The sequence below is a fragment of the Xenopus laevis genome, chromosome 4L, assembly GCF_017654675.1.
Source record: "Xenopus laevis strain J_2021 chromosome 4L, Xenopus_laevis_v10.1, whole genome shotgun sequence".
NCBI classification, from domain to species: domain Eukaryota; kingdom Metazoa; phylum Chordata; class Amphibia; order Anura; family Pipidae; genus Xenopus; species Xenopus laevis.
The window spans coordinates 107,746,670-107,769,595 of record NC_054377.1 but is presented as its reverse complement, the minus strand read 5'-3'; the positions used below and the strand labels follow the sequence as shown (position 1 = coordinate 107,769,595).

At 35.9% G+C, this 22,926-nt stretch overlaps 1 protein-coding gene across 4 annotated transcripts in view; it reads left to right on the top strand.

Annotated features, from left to right (window-relative positions):
• The window catches only part of dennd1b.L (DENN/MADD domain containing 1B L homeolog), a 111,542-nt gene that overhangs the window by 47,823 nt on the left and 40,793 nt on the right, over nucleotides 1–22,926 (top strand). For 2 of the 4 annotated variants that reach the window (XM_018258657.2, XM_018258658.2), the window contains exons 6-10: nucleotides 4,814–4,883; nucleotides 8,246–8,326; nucleotides 9,883–9,942; nucleotides 12,340–12,393; nucleotides 13,237–13,347. In XM_018258657.2, coding sequence (XP_018114146.1) covers nucleotides 4,814–4,883; nucleotides 8,246–8,326; nucleotides 9,883–9,942; nucleotides 12,340–12,393; nucleotides 13,237–13,347 — 376 coding nt within the window. Of the gene's footprint in view, nucleotides 1–2,684; nucleotides 2,723–4,813; nucleotides 4,884–8,245; nucleotides 8,327–9,882; nucleotides 9,943–12,339; nucleotides 12,394–13,236; nucleotides 13,348–22,926 lie in introns of those variants that run through there. The other 2 variants (XM_041590590.1, XM_018258659.2) reach the window with 2 other exon arrangements.

The window sequence follows — 22,926 nt, the reverse complement described above, 5'->3', positions numbered from 1 at the left end:
CTAACTCAGAGTTATAGAGCTGAAAAGCAGGAAGTTGGATTCTGGCTGTTTTATTAGACATCTGTTCACTCCAGCCTTTATATATTACATTTTTGGCTAACTAACTATATTAGAAACATTTTTTATTTTGCACAGCCTATCTACAGATGCAGCCACTTTGGTTTGTCTGTTTGACACAGAATAACTAAACACAGATATCCCATTTATCTCATTTAACACAGAAAACTGTGACACAACATCCCATCTAATTAAAGCATTCACCATTGTGAACAATGGTGCTTTGGTATGCTAATGAAAAGGTTAAATGCATTAAATGAGTTAAGATAACTTTAGATAACACAGTTTCTTCAATTAACTCTGAGTCATGACGCATTTACTGTAACTCACAAATCCAAGTGGCTTCATCTGTATTTACACAGTTTTTATTTTCACACTGAACTGTTCCTTTAATAAGATAATAATAAGAGAATAATTTAAAAAAATTAATTTAATAATTTAAAAAATAACTGTTTTTTTGTATGTCACTTTGTTATGAGGTACAGTTCTGTAGCCATCACTGTGGTCTTAGCCACACTTGTGGCTGATTGTGTACCCACAGCAAGCTTTTTTGGCCACATGGTAAGTTTAAAGATGCAGCAAATACATTTCAAAGCAGTTTCTGGTTATTAGCAGATATATGTGGTAGTAAAAATCTGTTTCTAAACCGATTTGGAAGAGTGGTGTGCAAAAGTGAGTGGCAATTGATTTTAGCTATGCCCTATGTCTGGAGCTCTTCGTGTCTTTTGTGACATGATCTGGGTAGAACTAGCTGGATATGCTATTTCTTGGTTCTCACCCCTTCCAGTTTTTATAGGTTATCATGCAAATTTCTACTTTTTTCATATTCCGTCATCTTCACTCATCTGTAGTCTCTTTTCTCACACAAGCTTCTTGCATTTTTTTTTACTTTTTCTATTTTTTTGTAGATTTTCACACATTCATTGAACTTAACCATTATTTTCTTCTACCTTCCAATCTTCCTTTCCAAACTTTCACTTTCCCCCTCCACCAATGGTGCCATTTTATCAAACAACAAATGTTTTCAATTTTCGGTCCTCTGTGCCCATATTCCAGACGGAAAAATCCCTTGCCCCCCTCCACATATAGACGTCTGGACAGGAGGAAAAGGCAGTTTCCCTTGCCCTTAAGATGTCAGCATTAGAGGTGAGGGTCCCTCACTAATTCAGAGCAGTAACTGTTCACCTGCCTTTTCTACACAACCATTTCCTCTCCGTCACTTAACCTATGACTCTTTCAATTTAAAAAGTGTCCCAGAGAGTGGCACCCATGTGACATAGGAGCCTGAAGGGAGGCTGGGCTGCTAATAACTAGCAGACCTGGGAATCCTTTTCAGGGGAAACACTTAGAATCTCCTTCTAATGAGCAATGAAATATAGGGAGATTTGTTAGCATTGACAGGCCCTTCTGGAGCTGTATATTTCACACTAGGCTGAAAATCAGCAAACCGCTCACTCTCAGTATATAATGTTTAGAGGGGCCAATATCACGCTTTACTTGAAATGGTACATAACTATAAGACACTTCATCAGTAACTATAAAAGATGCAGACTTCCCTTCAGAGAGGTACAAATGAATATCCATTTTTAATGATGCACAAATATATAAACACATACATTAAATGCAGGTAATTTAGACATGTATCTATATGGAGTGGAAAGTAAAGCTGTAAAATATCATCCTGTTTGACTTGCCGCAATGTCTTTTTCACACAGTAATGTTAAAGGCAAAGAAATCTGGAGCAAGAAAAAGGGAATGGTATAAAAAAATATATGCCTAAAGGGTTAAATTAATTAATTGATGAATTAATTGATTGATTGATAAATCAGGGCAAAGGGGACTTAATCACACAGACATTGCATTTGTGTAACAATAGTTAGCTTTAAGATCTCTGTCTGATTTTATGTACAGTATTTGTTATTATTATTACATTGTGGCTTACATGATTCTCCATCTCAAAGCTTTGCACAGACCCACAAAATAAATAACTACTTGCATGTTAACCGATGTATCAATAACTAGACCTTTACTTAACTTGCCTTAAAACTGGAATGCTAGCATATTTTCTTGTATACAGAGCTGCTGTTTCATCAGTCCAATACTTGTATATTCTAATGACCCCCAGATAATGATCTGCTGCAGAGTTAGGGGCCAGCCTGACACGACATTGAAATGCATGACCTCTTCAGCACAGTGAAGTGAGGATCAGTATCCCTCTTTAGAAGGGACATAAATCTGCTGCCCTGAGGTGGGAGATGCCCGCACAGGGGACAGGCTATTTTTCATAAGCTAGTAGAAGGCAATATTCATGCAATAATATGATAAATGGCTTTACACTGCAGCGAGGAGCACAGTATCTTCTTGGGAAGATAAATCAGGGCCGGTCCTCCGCATTGCTGCAAGATATTGTGTGTGTGTGTGTATGCTTGTAAATTTTCTGTTTGCATGTTTGTCTGTAGGTCTGTGCTGGTTAGTGTTTATGTCTACACTTCCTCTTTATATTTACGGAGATGTCTTTGATAAAAGATTTTGCCATAAGCACTGAACACATTGATTTGATCTTGGAATAGATATTTTTGAATTTGTTCAAAAATATATTTCACAGAAATGAATAAAAGTTTGAGAACACGTAAGGAAATCCTATGACAGGGTGGAACCATGGATGGTAGGTTTCCACATAGGTAATTTATAAAATAATAAAAAAGTTACATGCAAAGGGGCAGAATTCATATGTTTCAAAATAAGTACATGATGGGTTAGTAGGGAGAGAAGGACTGTATAGTTCTTATATAAAGGACTTTCAATAGGTTTATATTTTCCCTGATTCCCGACAGAAATGTTTCTTTGAGAAATCAAATGGAATTCTGTTTTGTGGAATGGTAGTATCCAATATCACCTGTCCAAATTCTTGCTCCACCATATGAATTGTGTGTGAGGAGAAAGGATTTGAACAATTGTGTTGTGTGGAAAATATACAGGTACCTTGTACTGTTATCCAGAATGCTCAAGAATCTAAGGTGGCAATGCTCAGGATAGGGGCCATTCCATAATTTGGATCACTATTCATAAGTCTGAAATAATGGCACTGATATGGATTTATACAGCTTAGTCACTATAAAGTATAAGGTACTGTTTTATTATTACACAGAAAATGGAATCATTTTTAATAATGTGAATTATTTGATTAAAATAGAATCTATGGGAGATGGCCTTTCTGTAATTTGTTGCTTTCTCTGTAGCGGGTTTCCAGATAACAGATCCCATATATGTACATATATATATGTATTGTTAAATTCATGATAAACTTTACCAAGCTATAATAACTTGACCCTTGGACTATACAGGGGTGTCTTTTTAGGGCTAGTATTGAGAGTCTTATTATATACAAAATTACATGAATATATCAATTATTGTATCTTTTTACAAGCAGTACGGATAATGTTGGATATAACAATTTCTGTTTCACCCTGGAAGGGTTCATTTCAACGCTCAAAATAATTTAATCCTTTCTCTACGCATACGATTTGCATCAGGGATTAAGCATTCAGATGCTTTTGAACTTTGCTGAGCGCTGATACCCCATTGAACAGATTAATGTTCAACTGTGCGAAGCAGTCAAATACATTCTAATGAACTGACACAGGTGCATTTGTTGATGTCAACAGTTAATTAAACAATTTCCATGACTTTCAGGGAAGTTTTGATAGATCCAAAAAAAAAAAAAATAATGAACTGCTTGGAATCCTTCTATATTTCCATTTTGGATGTTTTATAAATCTGCCAAAAACTTCTAATCCAGTAGTGAAACCCCCATTAACAATACATAGGATTACATTTATCATCCCTCAAAAGGTCTGTCTACTATTTGAATAAAAGTTTGTGAGAACACTTCAACAAGGATTAACAAGGCTCTTTGCCATATGGTCCAAGAAGGGGGAAAACATGCCTTCAGGGGGCCAAGGTAGCCTATTGCAGCTTTTGTATCCTTGACTGAGCCCTATAAAGCTTGTAGCAACTGAATTCCTTCTTTCGTTTGAATACTGACTACTGGAATCTGAATCAAAAAGCGAAAGCCTGTTTGTGGCCCAAGCCCTGTTGCCAGTGTGTGTTATTATAATATGTGGTCAAAAATTAAAAAAATTTTTTTTTTTGTTTGTTTAAGACATTTGATATTTCACAAGTTTAGGAAATATTTCAAAAGGGAAAAGTTATATCTGTCAGATATCAGAAAAGCACTGAGGTGCAAGCTGACCAGAATGCTCTGTTTAGCATGGTCCTTAAAGCTCTAAATTTAAAGATAAAAAAAACTAATAGGAATTAAATCAGTGTAAAGAAATCAAAAGGAATGGTAACAACACATGTTTAAGTGAGTATGGAACATGTGATATGGTAACAACACATGTTTAAGTGAGTATGGAACATGTGATATAACCCCAGTTTATCATGCACAGTACTTTCTGTAAATTACACATTGTTTTCAGTCTCTCTATTTCTGCCCTTATAATATAGTGCAGCTCATGAAGTCTAGTGAATGACTGCTTAACTATGTGTTTAATCTTAACTGTGTGTTTAATGGATGGGAAGTACCAGGGGCCCCAGTGGCCAAATTTTGCCATTCTCCAGTATATACACATATATTCACATGGACCTGTAGGGTTCAGTAATAGAAACTAATTATATGAGTTAAATGTTGATCTTTTAACACTTTTAATACATTTATATTATAATGTGTGAATTATATGTTTATTTTTTACAGTTATCTTCCTTGGTTTGAAATCTACTACAAACTGTTAAATACCTTGGCTGACTACCTAGTGAAAGAACAGGTATTAAACCTTGTAACTTTGATAAGTGAAGGCAGTTATTATCTGTACATGATTGCATTTGGGCTTCAACTGTCATTGGGTGTATTTGTTTTGCAATATCAGATATATATATATATATATATATATATATTTATATATATTTATATATATTCATTTCCTAGTAACGGTTGTTTCTCCATTTTATCTCTATGTTCTGTAAGCACAACTGAATCTTAATGTTTTTAACCCCTCCAAAACTTCACAGATAGCCTAATTAAGCTGAATTAATTAACTATATTTCAGTATATGCAGGCCATTTTCTGAGCAGCAATAATACTATACAGTAAATCCTGTTAGTTTATGAAATGTCTAAAAACTCTGGGTTATTGTTTTGTAACATCAATAAAGTCTATGAAGATTTAATTGGTAGACAGATGAGCATCTATAATCAACATTAGTATGCACAGGGAACTTTTTTATTTGCATTGGTTTCGAACAAAGTTTTTTTATCTGCATATTTCAGTTTAAAAAAATGGTTGGACTGGAAGTTTGTAAGAATAAATGCATACAATTTAGATTTTTGTTGTGATTATTATATTACACAATGATTATTATATTAAGATTCTTCCTTAAAAAGACTTGTTATCTTAAATAAGAGTTGTGAATATAGATACTTAAATATATATATATGCACAATATTTTTATTCTTTTTTTAAATAGTGCTAACAATGTGCACTGTATTTTATTGGTAATTGGAAATAAATACAGTTTTACTGTTTTTTTTGTTTTTTTTTAAAGGGAACTATCAAAAAAATGAAAATTTAATATAAGCTTTATCATACTGAAATAAGAAACTTTCTAAATATAATTAATTAAATATTCTGCATTGTTTCTGATATACTCAAGTTTATCTTCACTATCCCTCTCTCAGCATCTGTTTCTCTTCATTCAGTGTTCATGCAGAAGTTGGGTGTCAGATAATCATTGACAGTTAGATTCAATATATCTTATAGGGGGGTTCCTTTCCTAGCAGATGAATTAGAGCTTACTCAAATAACTAATTCCAGTACAAAAAAAAATTAACAAAATAACTGCCTTTTGCACAAATCCTGCATGTAGAGAGACATGATGTCTGGTGATTTTAATAGAATGAGCTCTAACACATCTTCTAGGCAAAAGGAGCCCCCATAAGACATATTGGATCTAACTGTCAATGAATATGTGACACCCCTTCATGAAGAGAAACAGATGCTGAGAGAGGAATAGTGAAGATGAACTTGATTATTTCAGAAACAGTACAGAATTTGTAATTAATTGTATCTAGAAAGTTTTTTAGTATTAGGGTTAGGGTTTATATATATTAAATTTTAAATTGGGTCCACAGTGTCCTTGTAATCCCAAAACCAGAGCATGGCACTACGGTGATTCTAATGCTGAAAGTTGTGATGGCCATTGTTAGGCTGCTGGCCCCATACAGAGTTAAAGGAAAACTATACCCCCCAAACAATGTAGGTCTCTATTAAAAGATACTGAGTAAAAAAGCTCAAGTGTAAAACCCTGCTTCATATAAATGAACCATTATCATAATAATATACTTTTTTAGTGGTATGTGCCATTGAGTAATCATAAATAGAAAATTGCCATTTTAAAAAATAAGGGCCGCCCCCTGAGATCGTAAGATTCACTGTGCACACAAACAAACCACATGTAAGGTCACATGAGCCATTTAACAGACAGAGTTCTGCCTTCTGCTTCCTCACTTCTTCCTGTTACAGTTAGGGGCATATTTACTTAGCTCGAGTGAAGGATTCGAATTAAAAAAACTTCGAATTTCGAAGTGTTTTTTTGGCTACTTCGACCATCGAATGGGCTACTTCGACCTTCGACTACGACTTCGACTACGAATCGAACGATTCGAACTAAAAATCGTTCGACTATTCGACCATTCGATAATCGAAGTACTGTCTCTTTAAGAAAAACTTCGACCCCCTAGTTCGGCAGCTAAAAGCTACCGAACTCAATGTTAGCCTATGGGGAAGGTCCCCATAGGCTTGCCTGTGTTTTTTTGATCGAAGGATATTCCTTCGATCGTTGGATTAAAATCCTTCGAATCGTTCGATTCGAAGGATTTAATCGTTCGATCGAAGGAATAATCCTTCGATCGTTCGATCGTAGGATTAGCGCTAAATCGTTCGACTTCGATATTCGAAGTCGAACGATTTTAGTTCCTATTCGAATATCGAGGGTTAATCAACCCTCGATATTCGACCCTTAGTAAATCTGCCCCTTAGTGTTGTAGTATTTCTGGTCAGGTGATCTCTGAGGCAGCACAGATAGAGTCACAAAATGGTGGTTCAAGGCAAGAGATGTAAAAGGGCAATATTTATGTAAATATATATTCCAGTTTGGTAAGATTCTTTAATATGTCATTCAATTTGATATAAACTATCTGTTGCTTAAGTATTCATTTTGCGGGTATAGTTTTCCTTTAACATGTTACCAAGGGCAGCAATGTTATATATGAGATGTTATATCAGTCAGTAGTTTTAAAATTAAAAACAAAATAACTGCCCTTTGCACTTGCCAGAACCTCAGAGCATTTGGCATCATCTTCAGGCCATTTCTAAATGTATCCTTAAATAACCCATAATAGTGTAAGATGTGCCTCAGAAGCTTCACTAAGATGTACAGTATCTGCAATAATACTTATATGCCCCATGAGTAATACATTCAAAAAGGTGATTTAGCTTTGTTTAAAATATGATTATGATGGTTGGGATAGCATTATACAGATCTGAAGGTGTTGTCCCATTTGTGATTCATTGACCATGGCCCATATTGGTATTTGAAGATTGATTTGCAAGCAGAGAGTATTATTATATTTTAAAGTAAGCTAGACTGTTTGCCGTATGTATTATAGGTTTGCATATTTATGTATTACTTTGAGTTATTTGTGATTAAGGTCAATAGAAAAGCACCTTCTTTATCATGACCTCTGAAAGGTTGTGATCTATGACTTTCTCTGCAGCATGACTCAAATGTGAGTAAGTAGTGCATCCCTCTATACGAGATTTATACGTATCTGTGTTCATCATGAGTCCACAAAGTTTGGATTGGGTTCAAAAGATTTTCTGTCTATTGCTTTAAATGATGCAGAACAGTGCATTATTTTCATTAAAAAAAATAATTATCAGGTAACATATTGTTGAAGACAATGTTGTAGTGCCCCATTAATGAAATACATAGATGGAAACTTGTCTTATTATTCAGGTCTATTTGGGTTAAACATACTATTATTAAACTGGTATAGTCATGCTTTGAAATAGGATTTACAGGTGTTTTGTTTTTTAAGTTTTACTTCCTGCTGTATATTACCCTTCTAGGAGAATGACCTGAATGATATGTTAAAATCCTGGTACAATCATCCAGTTCCTGAAGCACACACACCTGTCAGCCTGAGCCTGGTAAGTACATGTCTTCAAAAATATTCTAACATTCCTATTTAATTTGAGACCCAAGAATTTGTTTAAGCTCAGACATCACATTGAATATGTTTAGAAAGCCGAGTGAACACTTGGTATATTACCCAGCACTTCTGTCTTTCATTGTAAACTGCTGTTAATTTCATGGCATTAATCCAAGTTCATAGGTTTAGTATGGATGCCATTATACAGGTTTCTAGTTTAATTCTATAAATTGCAGAGCATCTCAGTGAAACAGGTATTTTTTATATTTTGCATGAAATATCCTTTCCCTTCATTCTGCTAATCCAAATGTTACTAAATTTGAATACAATGCATGTTCAGACTTGCATGTTGTTTTAAGCCATACATTTTAAAGGGACTCTGTCATGATTTTTTGATGTAGTTTGTATTTCTAAATTACATTGTTTATACTGCAAATAATTCACTCTACAATATAAAATTGAATTCCTGAACCAACAAGTGTATTTTTTTAGTTGTAATATTGGTGTGTAGGCAGCCATCTCAGGTCATTTTACCTGGTCATGTGCTTTCAGAAAAAGCCAGCACTTTAGGATGGAATGGCTTTCTGGCAGGCTGTTGTTTTTCCCACTTAATGTAACTAAATGTGTCTCAGTGGGACCTGGATTTTTACTATTGAGTGCTGTTCTTAGATCTACCAGGCAGCTGTTATCCTGTGTCAGGGAGCTGTTATCTGGTTACCTTCCGATACTTCTGTTGTTAGGCTGCTGGGGGGAGGAGGGAGGGGGTGATATCACTCCAACTTGCAGTACAGCAGTAAAGATGTTTATCAGAGCACACGACATGTTACATGACTGGGGGCAGCTGGGAAACTGACAATATGTCTAGCCCCATGTCAGATATAAAAATATAAAATATAAAAATATATAAAACATCTGGTTGCTCTTTTAAGAAACAGATTTCAGTGCAGAAAAAAAACATTTTTCCCATGACAGTATCCCTTTAACAAAAATAACTCTTCACATCGCTGCACCCACCTAAATAATAACCTACTGCCGCATATGACAGCCTAGTGAATATCGATTGTATCAAATCAGATGATATATAAAGCTATATATAAACATATACATATTCACATACATTGTATACACAAAAACATGCAATATTAACACATGGCCTTGAATATTAGCCATGTGTTTTTTTCTTCATGAAAGGCGTGATGTTATATGGCTAATGGTATATGGAGTGCTTTTCAGCCACCTGAAAAGTACCAAGAATCACCCCTTACCAACTGCCAATGTTTACCATCTGAAAGTGGCATTACAGGCTGAAAAGCACTCCGTGTGCCACAAGCCTAAAGGTATGAACAGTACATTTTTTTTTTTAATTCCTCTGTGCCCTTTAAGAAAACTAAAGCACAGTTTAGCATTTGCTCATAAGAAAAGCTAGTAAAAAAATCCTAACTTTGTTATGGTCATATTTAACCACTGAAACTAGCATCATGCAGATATTAATACCCAAGGCCTAAATAAATGCTTTGCTGATATACTAGCAGAATTTCTGTTTCTTATTACAAGAACCAACAGCTGTTTATTTCAAGTGAACCTGTTTTAAAAAAACAACCCTCTCCTTTGCTGGTAAGTTGCAGGTTTGGGTGAGTGTTTATTGTTAAGAGTTTATCTTTACAATAGATTTATTGTTAAGAGTTAATCTTTAGCTCTAAAGATATACAAAATTATACCTTCTTTGATTTCAGCTGTGTTTTCTTTTTATTTCTATTATAACTCACTACTGCATGCTACAATTTTCTGATGATAACAAAATTAATTAATATTTCCTTTTCATATGCATATCAACTAATTTTCATTAATATTAAATTATTCCTTAAAACAGAAGCAGACCCATTATTTAGCCTGGTGTTGTGACTGAAGCTTTATGGTGCCCAAGACTTAGGCAATAGGGCTGCAAGTGAAACTTTGTGGTTGCCATGAATTTTCTCAGAATGTTTCCACCATTCTGTTTCATCAAGATGGTCATATCAATCTCTATAATTGCATGAATTATGTGCCGCTTTTAAAGAGCAACCAGTGCAAGGGTTTATATTTTGGCATCTTGATGTAACAGCTATTATTTTGTCATCCTTCAGCTCTTGGCCAGACAACCACAGTACCATTCATAGTGCCTCTTTTGTAATTACATATTGTGGCTCCGCTATTTATTTGTAGTTATGAGACTGAGGCATATAACCGGTCCTGCTGTGATTTGGCAAATTTGGAGAAATTATTGAATGACTTCCTCTTATGAGTAGTCAGTTTTTATCTCCCACAACCACAATGATGGAATAAAAGGAGAGAAAGAGCAGTAAACCCATGTTACCCCAATTTCAGTTTTTTTTGGAGGGGGGGGATTTAAAAGGCTAAATGTTTGATCTGTTTCTGTTGAAGCCGACAGATCTTCTTTTGGGGAGGATAATAAAAAGGTACTTCCATTTCCACAGAACTGCAGACCTAAACAATTTTTTTTCAAGCAGCCAAAGTTGACATTTCTACAAATTCATCCCCTTTTCCAATTCTGATTGAGCTTATGGGGAAAATTTAGTAAATGGCACTAGTACATTTAAATGGGACAAAGCAAACCAAAATGTATTTAATCACTTTTTGCATTGAAATGAAATGTACAGGCAAAAAAATCATATTCATGCACAAAGCCCCTTACCACATTTACCCATGTGTCTCATCTTCTTAAGTTTTTAATTGTTTGGGTGTTTTGACTACAAGGCAGAAAAATCTTCTTTTTGGCACAGCTTCTTACACATATATGTGGGAAATGCAGTGCCTATGGTAGACCTGGTGGTGACAGGTAGACTGATGGCTATAAAAATTTGCTTTGGGCTTTCTAAGCAGTGGTGATTAGAGGAATGTTGTCCACTGCTGTGTTTCATCTTAACACAACAGTAGTCAAAACACCACATGTGCCATCATCCTTAGAGAGCATGTAGCACGTCCTAAATGTTTATCAAATGTTATCTTGTATTTTAAGTAGATATCCCTGAGACTTGAGTACCTACATCTGAACATTATTTGTGTGCAGAAGGGTGCTTGAGCAGCAAAGCTGTAGGAATTCACTAAACTTGAAAAGCAAAAGTCTGGAGACTCCTGCTCTATGTGACCATACAGAGAGCAAAGTCGAAAGTAAAATAGAACTCATTCTAGAGCAAAGGCCTTTGCATTGTACTGGCTTTTCATTATTGCTATCAGTTTACTAAGTTACCCTAAGCGTGTCCTTCCAAGTATCAGCAATCACCTGTTACAGTAAAATAATAAGCATAACCTTACTTATATGTCAGTATTAAAAAATACATGTTTTGCATCATCTTTAAACAAATGACTGATTTTAACATGTAAGAACCAGAACAAATAAAAAATAGATTGTCTTTTAAAAAATCAACCATCTGTTGGATCAGTATGTCTCCCCTCATTTTATAATGCCCTTAACAGTTTATTGGCCCTACAACAAACTGTTTAATAGCGCTCTCTGTATCTCTCTTTACAGAGTTAAGATTTATGGTGGACTAAAGGATGTCTTTGGCTATTCTCTAATGAGGAGTGAAAGTTATTTGTACATGTCCTAGAGTAAATGCATGATTTATATTTAGCATCATTTACAATTATCTGATTTTTTAAAAACTATTTTTGTAGAGCAAAAAGATCTTTGGGTAAGGAGTTAAAATAGAAGTAGCCACACATTCTTATTGACATTTTATAAAGCGCTCACATTTTTATTACACAGGCTTCCTCCTGTCAAGTTTGTCTTGTGAAGCTGTCTTTTCTCTCCTGCATCTTCTCTCTGGTTACATTGAAATGAGGGTGTTAGTTATTTTCTTCTGTCAGTCATTGTAGTAATAATTGTGCATACACATACCATAAAACTCATTAATCCTATTATTCCCCCCTCCTCTCTCCAAACTCCCAATTAAGATCCTTATTAAATCCTAATTAACCTGTGTTATATTTTCCACCCTACTCTCCTCCTAGCACTCGTATTTCATTACTCCTGACGTAACTGGACTGCCGACAATCCCAGAAAGTGTATGTATCTAATTGGGTTTTAACCACTTTTCTGTTTTCCCTGAACAAGCCTGTTCACTTGTTAACTTAATCACTATGTGCTATCTGTTTTGTATTAAATGAGAGAGCCAGCATGTGTTAAAGAAATACCCAATAAAGCCTAAGCACAGTGGTGCATGTATGACTTTATTAAATGACCAGATATGGTATAGAAATGGTTTTCTTCATTTCTTGTCAGTTCTATTTTTAACTCATGCAGTTCCTAAAAGCATAGAACTTCAGTTTTGAATTTCAAGAATCAGTGTTTACTGGTTACAAATTCATGGTTTCTCAATTTAAAGCAACATTTAGCAAAAGCACCACAGAATACACAGAATGTATACATATTTACTTTACAAACATCCAGGTAGACACTTAAGAAGGGTGCACTGCTGGTACTGCACCTGTACCCTAATCATTGGCCAATGTTTGGCATTTTTATCACAAACCTTTTATCATTCAGCTACTTATGCAATATTTAACAAAGCAGCTGGTCTGGATTTTCAAATGATGTAGTTATTTTTGTGATTATTGGGCAGTCTGGCCTTTTTTATCACAAACCATTCAGCTGCAATGTTTTGTCACATTCTGCACCACCAACCCCTGGGGCATCCAAAGCACATGGTGCCCAGCATGCAAACATTAGTTCCTTACAGAGCATTGGCATAGTGCAACAAGTGGGACTAGTGCAGCATTTGGGAAAGGAGAGAGAATTCGGGGCACCAGTGTATCGGGCAACTATGCCAACAGTATAAAAACCGTTCAATTGTATAACTGGCATTGATTTAGGTACTTAGTGATCTTTGTGTTTTCTCCCTTTCACAGAGGAACCTGACAGAATATTTTGTTGCGGTGGATGTGAATAATATGCTTCAGGTCTATGCAAGCATGCTGCATGAACGCAGAATCATTTTTACCTCCAGGAAATTAAGCACTGTAAGCAAATTATTTTTTATAATTAAAAGACTTGGAATTATTTTCAGTAAATATGCTTCATGTAGGACACGTTCCGATGTTGTCGCCCTGTGTAACCTCACATCCACCTGTATTTTCTCTATAACTCTTTTATCTCCATGCCCACCTGCTTGCCATCTCTTAAAAAGTATAGAACCTGACTTATATAAAAGGAGATTTTTAAATACATTAAGTAAAGTTAATTACTCTATTTTTCTCCTTCTTTTTGTGTTTATCAAGAGTTCTTAAAGCTTTTCATCTCATTGGTTACAAGGAACTCTTGAGCAACACAATGATGGTTCTGATTATTCACACATGCTGAAAGCAGAGAAAACCAAGTGAAGAGCTACTTACAGTTGTGTCTGCATCACCTGGGTATAGAAAGATATTTGTCTGTGAACAAAGAGGGTTCTTTATGGAGTGTGTTCTGCACATCCCTGTTCACTCTTGCAATCCCTCCTTTAGAGTCTATACCTTTATCACACATACATGTCAAGTACCCATCTCTCTGAATTTTTTAAATGTCTTTTTAACCCTATGTACTGATTATGACATCCATACTGTATTTTGATCAGCAAACTTTAGTGAACCGTTCTCATTAAGACAATATCTGCTTGGTGTGTGCCGAGGGTATATACACAAACATACATGACCTCTGCAATATACACTATATACTTTGATGTTCTACCTTTAAAAAATAGACTCCATAAAAAAAAAAGGATTCTGCCTTGTAAAACATTTGCGTTACTGAGAACTACTCCAGAACAACTCTTGGTTGATAGGACAGTACCCATCCAAGAAAGTATATGGTTTCTCCTTTATATAAATGTACTGCTGAGTTGTTCTCTGATTCTGTGCAGTGATTGGTCACTGCATTAGTCAGATGACAGGCATGTGATTTTTGGTGTAAACATATAAAACTAAAGCTCAACTCCTTTGAAACCCCTTAGGGGCATGTCTTGTATTTTGCCATGATGCCCTGCTGAGTAATTCTCCAATACTATGGACTAGTGCAGTCTCATTGATCATATTGGAAGCATGTGATTTTGGGGTCTATAGATTGCAATCTGTGCAATCTGAAATCTGACTGGCCCGGGTTGGGGTTTTTGCAAAAGTGCACGCAACACTTCGCTTTTTTTGAGGGGCAGTTGCATTGTTCCCCCTGCCTCTATATACTGTAGGACAGAGAGACTAAGGCCTTAAACTCCCCCCCCATCCATACCTTTTGGTAGGTTGTCTAAAGTAGAATGAAATGAATTTTGCCCATATTAATGATTACCCACCCCTAATGAGGTGTTAGAAATGGGATGCAGACCCACTGAAGCACTCTGTCAGTCCCAAAAATCTCCAAACCTGCAGAGAGGAAACATTTAATAATAGTATAAACAAAAGAGATGTAAGCATCCTTTCATTTGTACTTAAACTTAAGAGGAGCTGGGTCCACTCTGGCTTGTATAAGCAGTATAATGACCTGTCATCTACAGGGTAGAACTCAGTATAAGGAAATCTACCTATAATACCCATAAAATAGCTCATTTTATCATTTCTAAAAGTGTTGTGACTTTGGGGCACATTTACTAAGGGTCGAATTTCGAAGTTAAAAAACTACGAAATTTGACCATCGAATTTGATATTTCAATCGAAAACGGCCGATTTCGAGCGAAGTAAAAATTGTTCGATTGAACGATTCGAATGATCGTAAAAAAAATCCTTTGACTTCTAAAAGGTTAGCCAAAGAGAGGTTCTAGGAGGTCCCCCATAGGCTAAACAGCAATTCGGCAGGTTTAAGGTGGCGAAATGTCGAAGTCAAAGTTTTTTTAAAGAGACAGTACTTCGATTTTCGAATGGTCGAATTTGTGAAGTTCTTTCAATTCGAATCGAATTTTGGCCTATTCGATGGTCGAAGTACCAAAAACTTCAAAATTGGAAGTTTTTGAATTCGAAATTCACTTCGGCCCTTAGTAAATGGGCCCTCAAGTGTATGTAAATCAATCCATAAGGTTAATTCTGTTGGCCAACAGCCTCATTCTGTCATGGGGTGACTTGCCGAAACAGTGAGTTTTGTGAAGGTGAACTATCCATTCAGTTGCTGATAACCAAGTGTCAGATGTCACTCATGACTTCCTCACACCTAACATAACTTTTTTTGGCAAAAAAAATATTTGAGGCTTCTGGACATAGTGATATGGTCTATTAAATTTTTATTTTTTGGTGCTACAGCAAAAGCCATGATAGTTTTTTTTTCTGTTGAATTTGCCTAATGCTGGCTGTACACTCGTAGATGTTATCATACAAAAAGTCATTTTGTATGCTTTTCGGACAGTGTGTGGGCTCAGAATAATTGTCCCAACAATTTTCATACCATGGCAAATGGTCCCTTAGTAGATCAGACAGGTTAGAAAATTACTGTTGGATAATGATAATATATTTTGCATGTATTGCCTATGTGACGATATCCATGGATGACCGTTAATGGGACATAACATTCGTCTGTCAATTTAATGGCCAGAACATCATCTGATTTGTTATTTTTCCTACTTTAATTCTACAGTTTAAATCTGAATGATGAAAACCCACCACATGAATAAAACTTTTATGGCCAGTTTTAAAGAGTCCATATCAGGAATGACTAGCAGAGAATTTCTCAGGAAAGAAACAGCAAGGCAGAACAGACCTGCAAAACGATTGATAGTGAAAGTGGCAAAAGATTTTGCAAGAGAAAATATTTTGCTGGCGTCTTTCTGGAGCAAAGAATGTCCCTTTTTTTTCTCCTCATGCATTCCTTCTGAAGGAGTGAGCTGTGCTTATCTCGACGTGTGTGTGTGTGCCTGTGGGGCAGGCTTGATATGGTTCACCTTCACAGGATGCCAGTCTGCGAGTTATAGTTTTATCTGAACAAGAAAGGCTGATATACAAAGTAGGACATCTGTAAAGTGCCCCGCTGTAACCCAGCACAAAACTATTTCTATAATTCTTATTTTGCTAAGGGCTGTAAATCTCTGCTTGATAGAGGATTTGGGGAGAGGAACGCAGGAAGCAGCCCACATAGCTAACTGGCATTAACAGTTACAAGTAGATCTATCACTGTACCTTTCAGACAATCTTCAGACAATCAAGAAATAACTTGAATCTTTATGACCGTTATTATTATACTGTATATGTATACTATATATATAAAACCAGCATTTTCTCTCACCCTAAAATTACATTACACTTTTTCTGACTTCAAAATGCAGGTCTTGAATGCAGGTTTTTTTAATCAATATAAAGTAGAACATTATTTTTTTTATAACGGATTAAATGGAAATTAGACCCTTAGAAAATATGTTATTTTTGAGATAATTAATAACATTGCAAATTATTTGTTCTCTATACATGAGTTAGTTCATCTCTGCTTCACTACTTGTTACGGTTGTTATCAGTACTTCTAGACGTGCAAGTATTGACATATTGCATACCAAGGCAAATATAAGGCCCGCGGCTCATGCAGCGATTTTCAGACATTTTGAACTAATATGCTATAGGAGGCTCTGTTTGGCAGTACACCCAAAAAATTGCCTCCGAACCACAAATTTGAACATAAGCACCTGCTTTGGGGCAACTGTGGGGGGGGGGGGTTGGTCAACATCCAAATTGTTGGTGAGCAACATATTGCTTGCAAGCCACTGGTCTATACCATTCCCTTTTGTGTTCAACAGGTAGACTGAAACATTACTGCCTTTTCAACACAGCTGCAGTTACAGAAAAACAAAAGTACAATGGGGGTACCATTTTATTATGAAGCCAAAGAGAACACTGTTTTAAACCCCTTACAGTCTGAGCATTCATTGTTACACTGTGTAGAGAAATAATTCTTTTCTAACACAGAAAGTGAATAATCTTTGACAGTTGTTTAAAATAGATCTTTGTTTTATTTTTATCTTTCAAACAAAAAGTACTACTCAGTATTGATACTGTAGTACATAAAGTAGAAGTTGCATCAAACCACCCAAATGCTGCTGGAAAAGGTCATCCCTCCAAATCTGCACAAATAAGTAGACTTGTGCGAGAAGCTATAGAGGGGCCAAACGTCACTGTAAAGGAGCTACAGATGAGCTGAGACTGCTGGTCGAATGGAAAGTGTTGTAGTCTACTAAAAATTAACTGAAGTCTGGGTAAAAACATTTTCAGAAAGACAGTTACCTCAAATAAATATTGGTAAATATTGGAGTGGCTCAAGAACAAGAAATTGCATTGTCCCGGATCACCCTAATCTCAATCCAGCGGAGAATCGGTGGCATTTTTAAAAAAAATTAGCTGCACAAGCATCAAAATCAAATATCAAATCTATTTGGAGGAATGCAAAGCTGGTCAATAAAATAATGGAAAAGGATATAACCATTGTTCAGTGTCGATGCTTTGAAATAACTATACCATAGAGAACACAATTTCAGTGTTGGATTCATTATTCAGAAAATGAGAGCGTTGGTTAAAGATACAAATATATTTGCAAGGCACTGCACCTTAACCATTGGATTACAGTATTTATTTCTGTGCCTGTAGAAAACCTCACTGCTTTGACATTTTTTTAATGCACAGTATAGTGCAATGCTTGTCTCATTATTTTTCGTCCCTTCATCTAAGACACTTTCAACATTTCTCTGAGCAGCCTGAACCCACTACCCTTTTCTCAGTTCCCCCTGGCCTAAGCTTCAGCTCTATTACATTTATGAGGAATAAAGTGCAGCCATTTTAAATTCTGAATAAGTTATTCAGGTCGCTGAAGAATCATCACATAAAGGCACACACATGCCATGCACACACACAACACAGGAATAAATCATGGTTGTACAACAAGGCATCAGTTGCCCTTTGCCTGTCTCAAAGCCGTCAATGAGCCGGATCCCTGTTTTGGAGTTGTGTTGGTTCCTCTCGGGCTCACCCAGGCGTAGGCAGTCCTGTCATATGCTTGTACGATTGCTCCCCCTCAGCATGCATCCCATAACCAGCCAAACGAGGCCTTACATGACTGGCTTGCGCTTGACACAGGACTCGGTCCAGTGCTGTTTGTGATATGTTAACTAGAGTGTGTCTGATAATGCTGGCGTCTACAGGATTCTTCAGCTTTCTAGGGAGTCTGTAAATGAAGGAGTTAACCTAGACCTTTCAGAAGAAATGCCAGACCTCCCATTTAAAAGAAAACATTTATGGAAATTAATTTCTTTTTTAGAACTGGCTATATCACAACCCTACAGTATGAGCATTTGTAAGGGATGTCTATCAAATGCATTGTTGGCAGGCAGACATTTAACCAAAGAGCCACAGAATAAATGACTAAAAGGCTTCCTTAATCACTATAATTAGCACTTGCATCTTTGCTCTATCAATATAAAAGTATTATATTTTAAAAGCATGATTTATAGTAGATGGATTAAACCTCAGATGTTCCTGTAAAGCCATCTTGTTATGCATATTTCTTAACATCCAATAATAAGTAAGGACTTGATTTGTTAGTTACTCGTGGAAACTGCCATATTTACATATGATAACCTTTAACCACTATGAGGTTTGTTTCCTTAGTCAAATATGTATTAAACCTACCTAATCTGTTGTTTTTAGAAAAAATAATAACATTGGAAACATATTGAGTGCAGGTTGGTACATTTGTTCCACCCCCGTGTTGAGTTACATTAGTTGAGTTCATTCCATTCCACATGTAGAAGTCTGTTGTACAGGCATGGAGCCCTTTGTCCATTTATAAACTTTATTCAAACTCACAGAAACATAGGAAAGTAACATACAATTGTTTTTCCATCAACATAAACCGCTAATAATTAATACATTTTCAGTAAAACAATATACTATAGAAGAATAGTGGGCATTTTGGTTTCCATGTTCTGAAAGAGTCCCTGTAGTACCATGCAAAGAGGCAGTCATTTCCTGTTGATTTTGAATCAGGCACACAGTGGCTTAACTGTAAAAGCCCTATCAACAATTAATATCAAAATTACAGAGGAAAAGTTGATTTAAAATAGATTCTTTTTAAAGCTCCTACAAGGGCAGGCTTCTTTTACGTATAGATTTGTGCACAAAAGGTTCCCATTCTGTGCGTTAAAGGAACAGTAACATCAACAGTAACAGCAAACAGAGCCGTTTTAGCAATGCAGAGCAACAGTACATTATATTGTCATTCCTTTAAGGGAAAATGAATAATTGAGCAACTGCATATTAAAGAATCTTATCAAACTGGAATATATATTTTAGTAAATATTGCCCTTTTAGATCTCATGCCTTGAACCACCATTTTGTGATGGTCTGTGTGCTGTCTCAGAGATCACCTGACCAGAAATACTGCAGCTCTAACAGGAAGAAGTGTGGAAGCAAAAGACAGAACTCATGTGGCTCATGTAACCTAACATGTTTGGTTTAGTTTTTATGCTTATACGAATGTATATATAGTGTGAGAATAAACCACAATAAAACACGTTGTTTTCCAAAATTGCAAAAACTTAGATTAGTTGAAGTCGCATTTTGACGCAGAAGAAAAGTCGCACACAAACGAAAATCTTATTGTCCATTTATTTTCAATGAGGCTGAAAATCTCATAACTTGGAAAAAAATAGTCGCTGGAGGCAATTCCCACGGACATCTATAGAAACTCAGAAGCTTTTACCCGTCGAGTTTTTTCATGCAAACTTTTTTCATTAGGTTTAAAAAATATTCTTACATTTTTTCACCATGTTTTTTTTTTCACAAATCGAGAAAAAAAATATGAGCTTAAATTTCGATTAATCATCAGAAATGATACATTCACACCTATGTGGTCTGCTATTTATGTTGGTATTCTGAGGGAAAATCTGCATTGATAGCACATGGTGAGATTTCTGGCATTTTACACTCTAGATTTCATATTGGCCCCACGCCTAAATGCGGGCCTAAATTTCCAATATTGGCGATATTACCCAGTGTGGACTGGCTCTTGTTTTAAGTGACATTTGGGTCTTTTTCTGGACATAGCATCCCACAATGCCTCCCATAACATCCCATGGTGCCAAAGATAGCCCCTAACAGCTGCATGTTTTTTTTATATATCCATATTTCTGTACTGGCATTTTGGTCAAGTGTTAATCTAAAAGGCTAAACTCTGAGGCTTATTATATGCAAGAGAACAGGACCACTGCTTTAAATAGGTGGAAAAAATCAGTGACTAAAAAGCCTTTTTGTGTGTGTCACTACTATGTCTGCCATAGACATATGATTTTAAAAATGTATATACATCACTATGGCAGAACGTTATATCTAAGTTATTTTTCTGAAAATTATCTTTTAGCATTAAGAAATGTGGCATGCTAATGTGATATAAGGAATGGCTTTTAGATTAGATTTAGATTATATGACATCTGTTTCATTGCAAAGATAGTGGGAATCTCATTCATAGAGCATCACAGGCCTGCTGTTTTTTTTAGTCAGAGGAAGATGCGGTCAATTGAGAAACTGTTTCCCAGCTGCCCCACGCATGCTCTGATAAACTTCAGTCACTCTTTACTGCTGTACTGCAAGTTGGAATGATATCCCCCCCCAGCAGCCTATAAGCAGAACAATGGGAAGGTAACCAGATAACCGCTCACTAATACAAGATAACAGCTCACTAACACAAGATCCCTGATAGATATGAAAACAGCACTCAATAATAAAATCTAGGTCCCACTGTGACACATTCAGTCTTATTGAGTAGGAGAAACAACAGCCTGCCAGAAAGCAGTTCCATCCTAAACTTCTGTCTCTTTCTGAAAGCACATGACCAGGCTAAACTAAATTACCTGAGATGGTTGCCTACACACTAAGGGGCAGAGTGATGGATTCGAATAGAAAAAAATTCGAATTCCGAAGTATTTTTTTGGGTACTTCGACCATCGAATGGGTCAAATTCTAACGAATCAAAGTAAAAAACATTCGTCTATTCGACCATTCAATAGTCGAAGTACTGTCTCTTTAAAAAAATACTTAGACTACATACTTCGCCACTTTAAACCTACCGAGGTTCAATGTTAGCCTATGGGGATCTTCCCAAGCACTTTTCTAACATTTTTTTGATCGAATAAAAATCCTCCGATCGTTCGCTGAAAATTGTTCGATTCGAATGATTTTATCGAACTATTTTTACTTTGATCGTTCGATCGAAGCATTTGAGCTACATCCTTCGAATTCTATATTCGAATTCGAAGGATTTAACTTCGAGGGTCGAATTAGAGGGTTTATTAACCCTCGAAATTCGACCCTTGATAAATGTGCCCCTAATATTATAAATAAAAAAAATACACTTGCTGGTTCAGGAATTAAATTTTATATTGTAGAGTGAATTATTTGCACTGTAAATATTGTAATTTAGAAATAAAATTACACCATAAAAATCATGACAGAATCCCTTTAACATTGCACATTGTTTTTTTATATTTTTCCTAAGCAGACATTGCTGTTACTGTTCCAAATAGTCTGCATTTATATGAGTGAAAAGCAAGTAGCTCTTTTCATTTGATTGTACATTTACTAACCAGATAGGTCTGTTGTTTTACTCACAGATCTGTTTGAGCCATGCAGAGCTTGTAACAGCTCCTTTAAATCTCATCCATTGTCACTATCACACCAAAGCTGCAGCATGACACAATTTAGCTAGATAGATCTTGTAGAAAAGCACCTAATTACACTCTCCCATCTTACATCTGTAGATGTCAGTGAATGTAATTTTTAAATGTCCATGTAATTACTTATTCCAAATGCAGCCCCATATAATTCCTAAATTTGTACTAGTCCTTAATAGAATCTTTCAACCTCCTGCTGTTTACTCTTGGTATAGAAAAAAAAGGAAGCCAGGTAAGCCTTATTTACAAGTCTTATTTAATACGTGGTGTTAAGACATTAAGAGCAGAGATAGATGAAAGCGTGTGTTTTTTTTTTAAAATCAACAATGAGTTAAAGACATGTATTTAAGAGAGGGTTAAGCATTGACTGATGTAGCACTGTCATCACAAGACAGCTGGGCAGGCAGTGGTAACAGTGTGTGACAGAGAGCAGCCTTATCCCAGGAGAAAATGTTCTGCAGGATAAGCTCACCTCCTGCTATCACGACCTCTTCCAGATGCTCCTGCAGTCTTCTGGTTCTTCCTCGTTTTGGCAATCAGCCCTAACGAGCTCTCTTGGGAGCTCTTAGGCCATAGTCCTAGCCATATTTAGTGGGGTTAAATGAACTCCTATCAAAGGCCCAATTATCCCTGTTCTGTAGACACTGAAATTCACAAACCACTATATGGTATACATGGTTAACATCTCTATACTGGGTATTGCTATGAAGTACATATGTATCCACTGTGCAACATCTGGATTATCCTCTGGAATGCATTTTAAAGTATGAGCTATATATATATATATATATATATGTACACTGCCTTGTAAAGGTCAATCTTCTAATCTATTACATTACCCTGAAATTTGGTTCACTGTGATATACAGGTATTGGTGCTTTAAAAAAATTCTATGTTACATTGTTTTTTATGTAAGAGAATAAATCTTTCGAAATGTAATAAA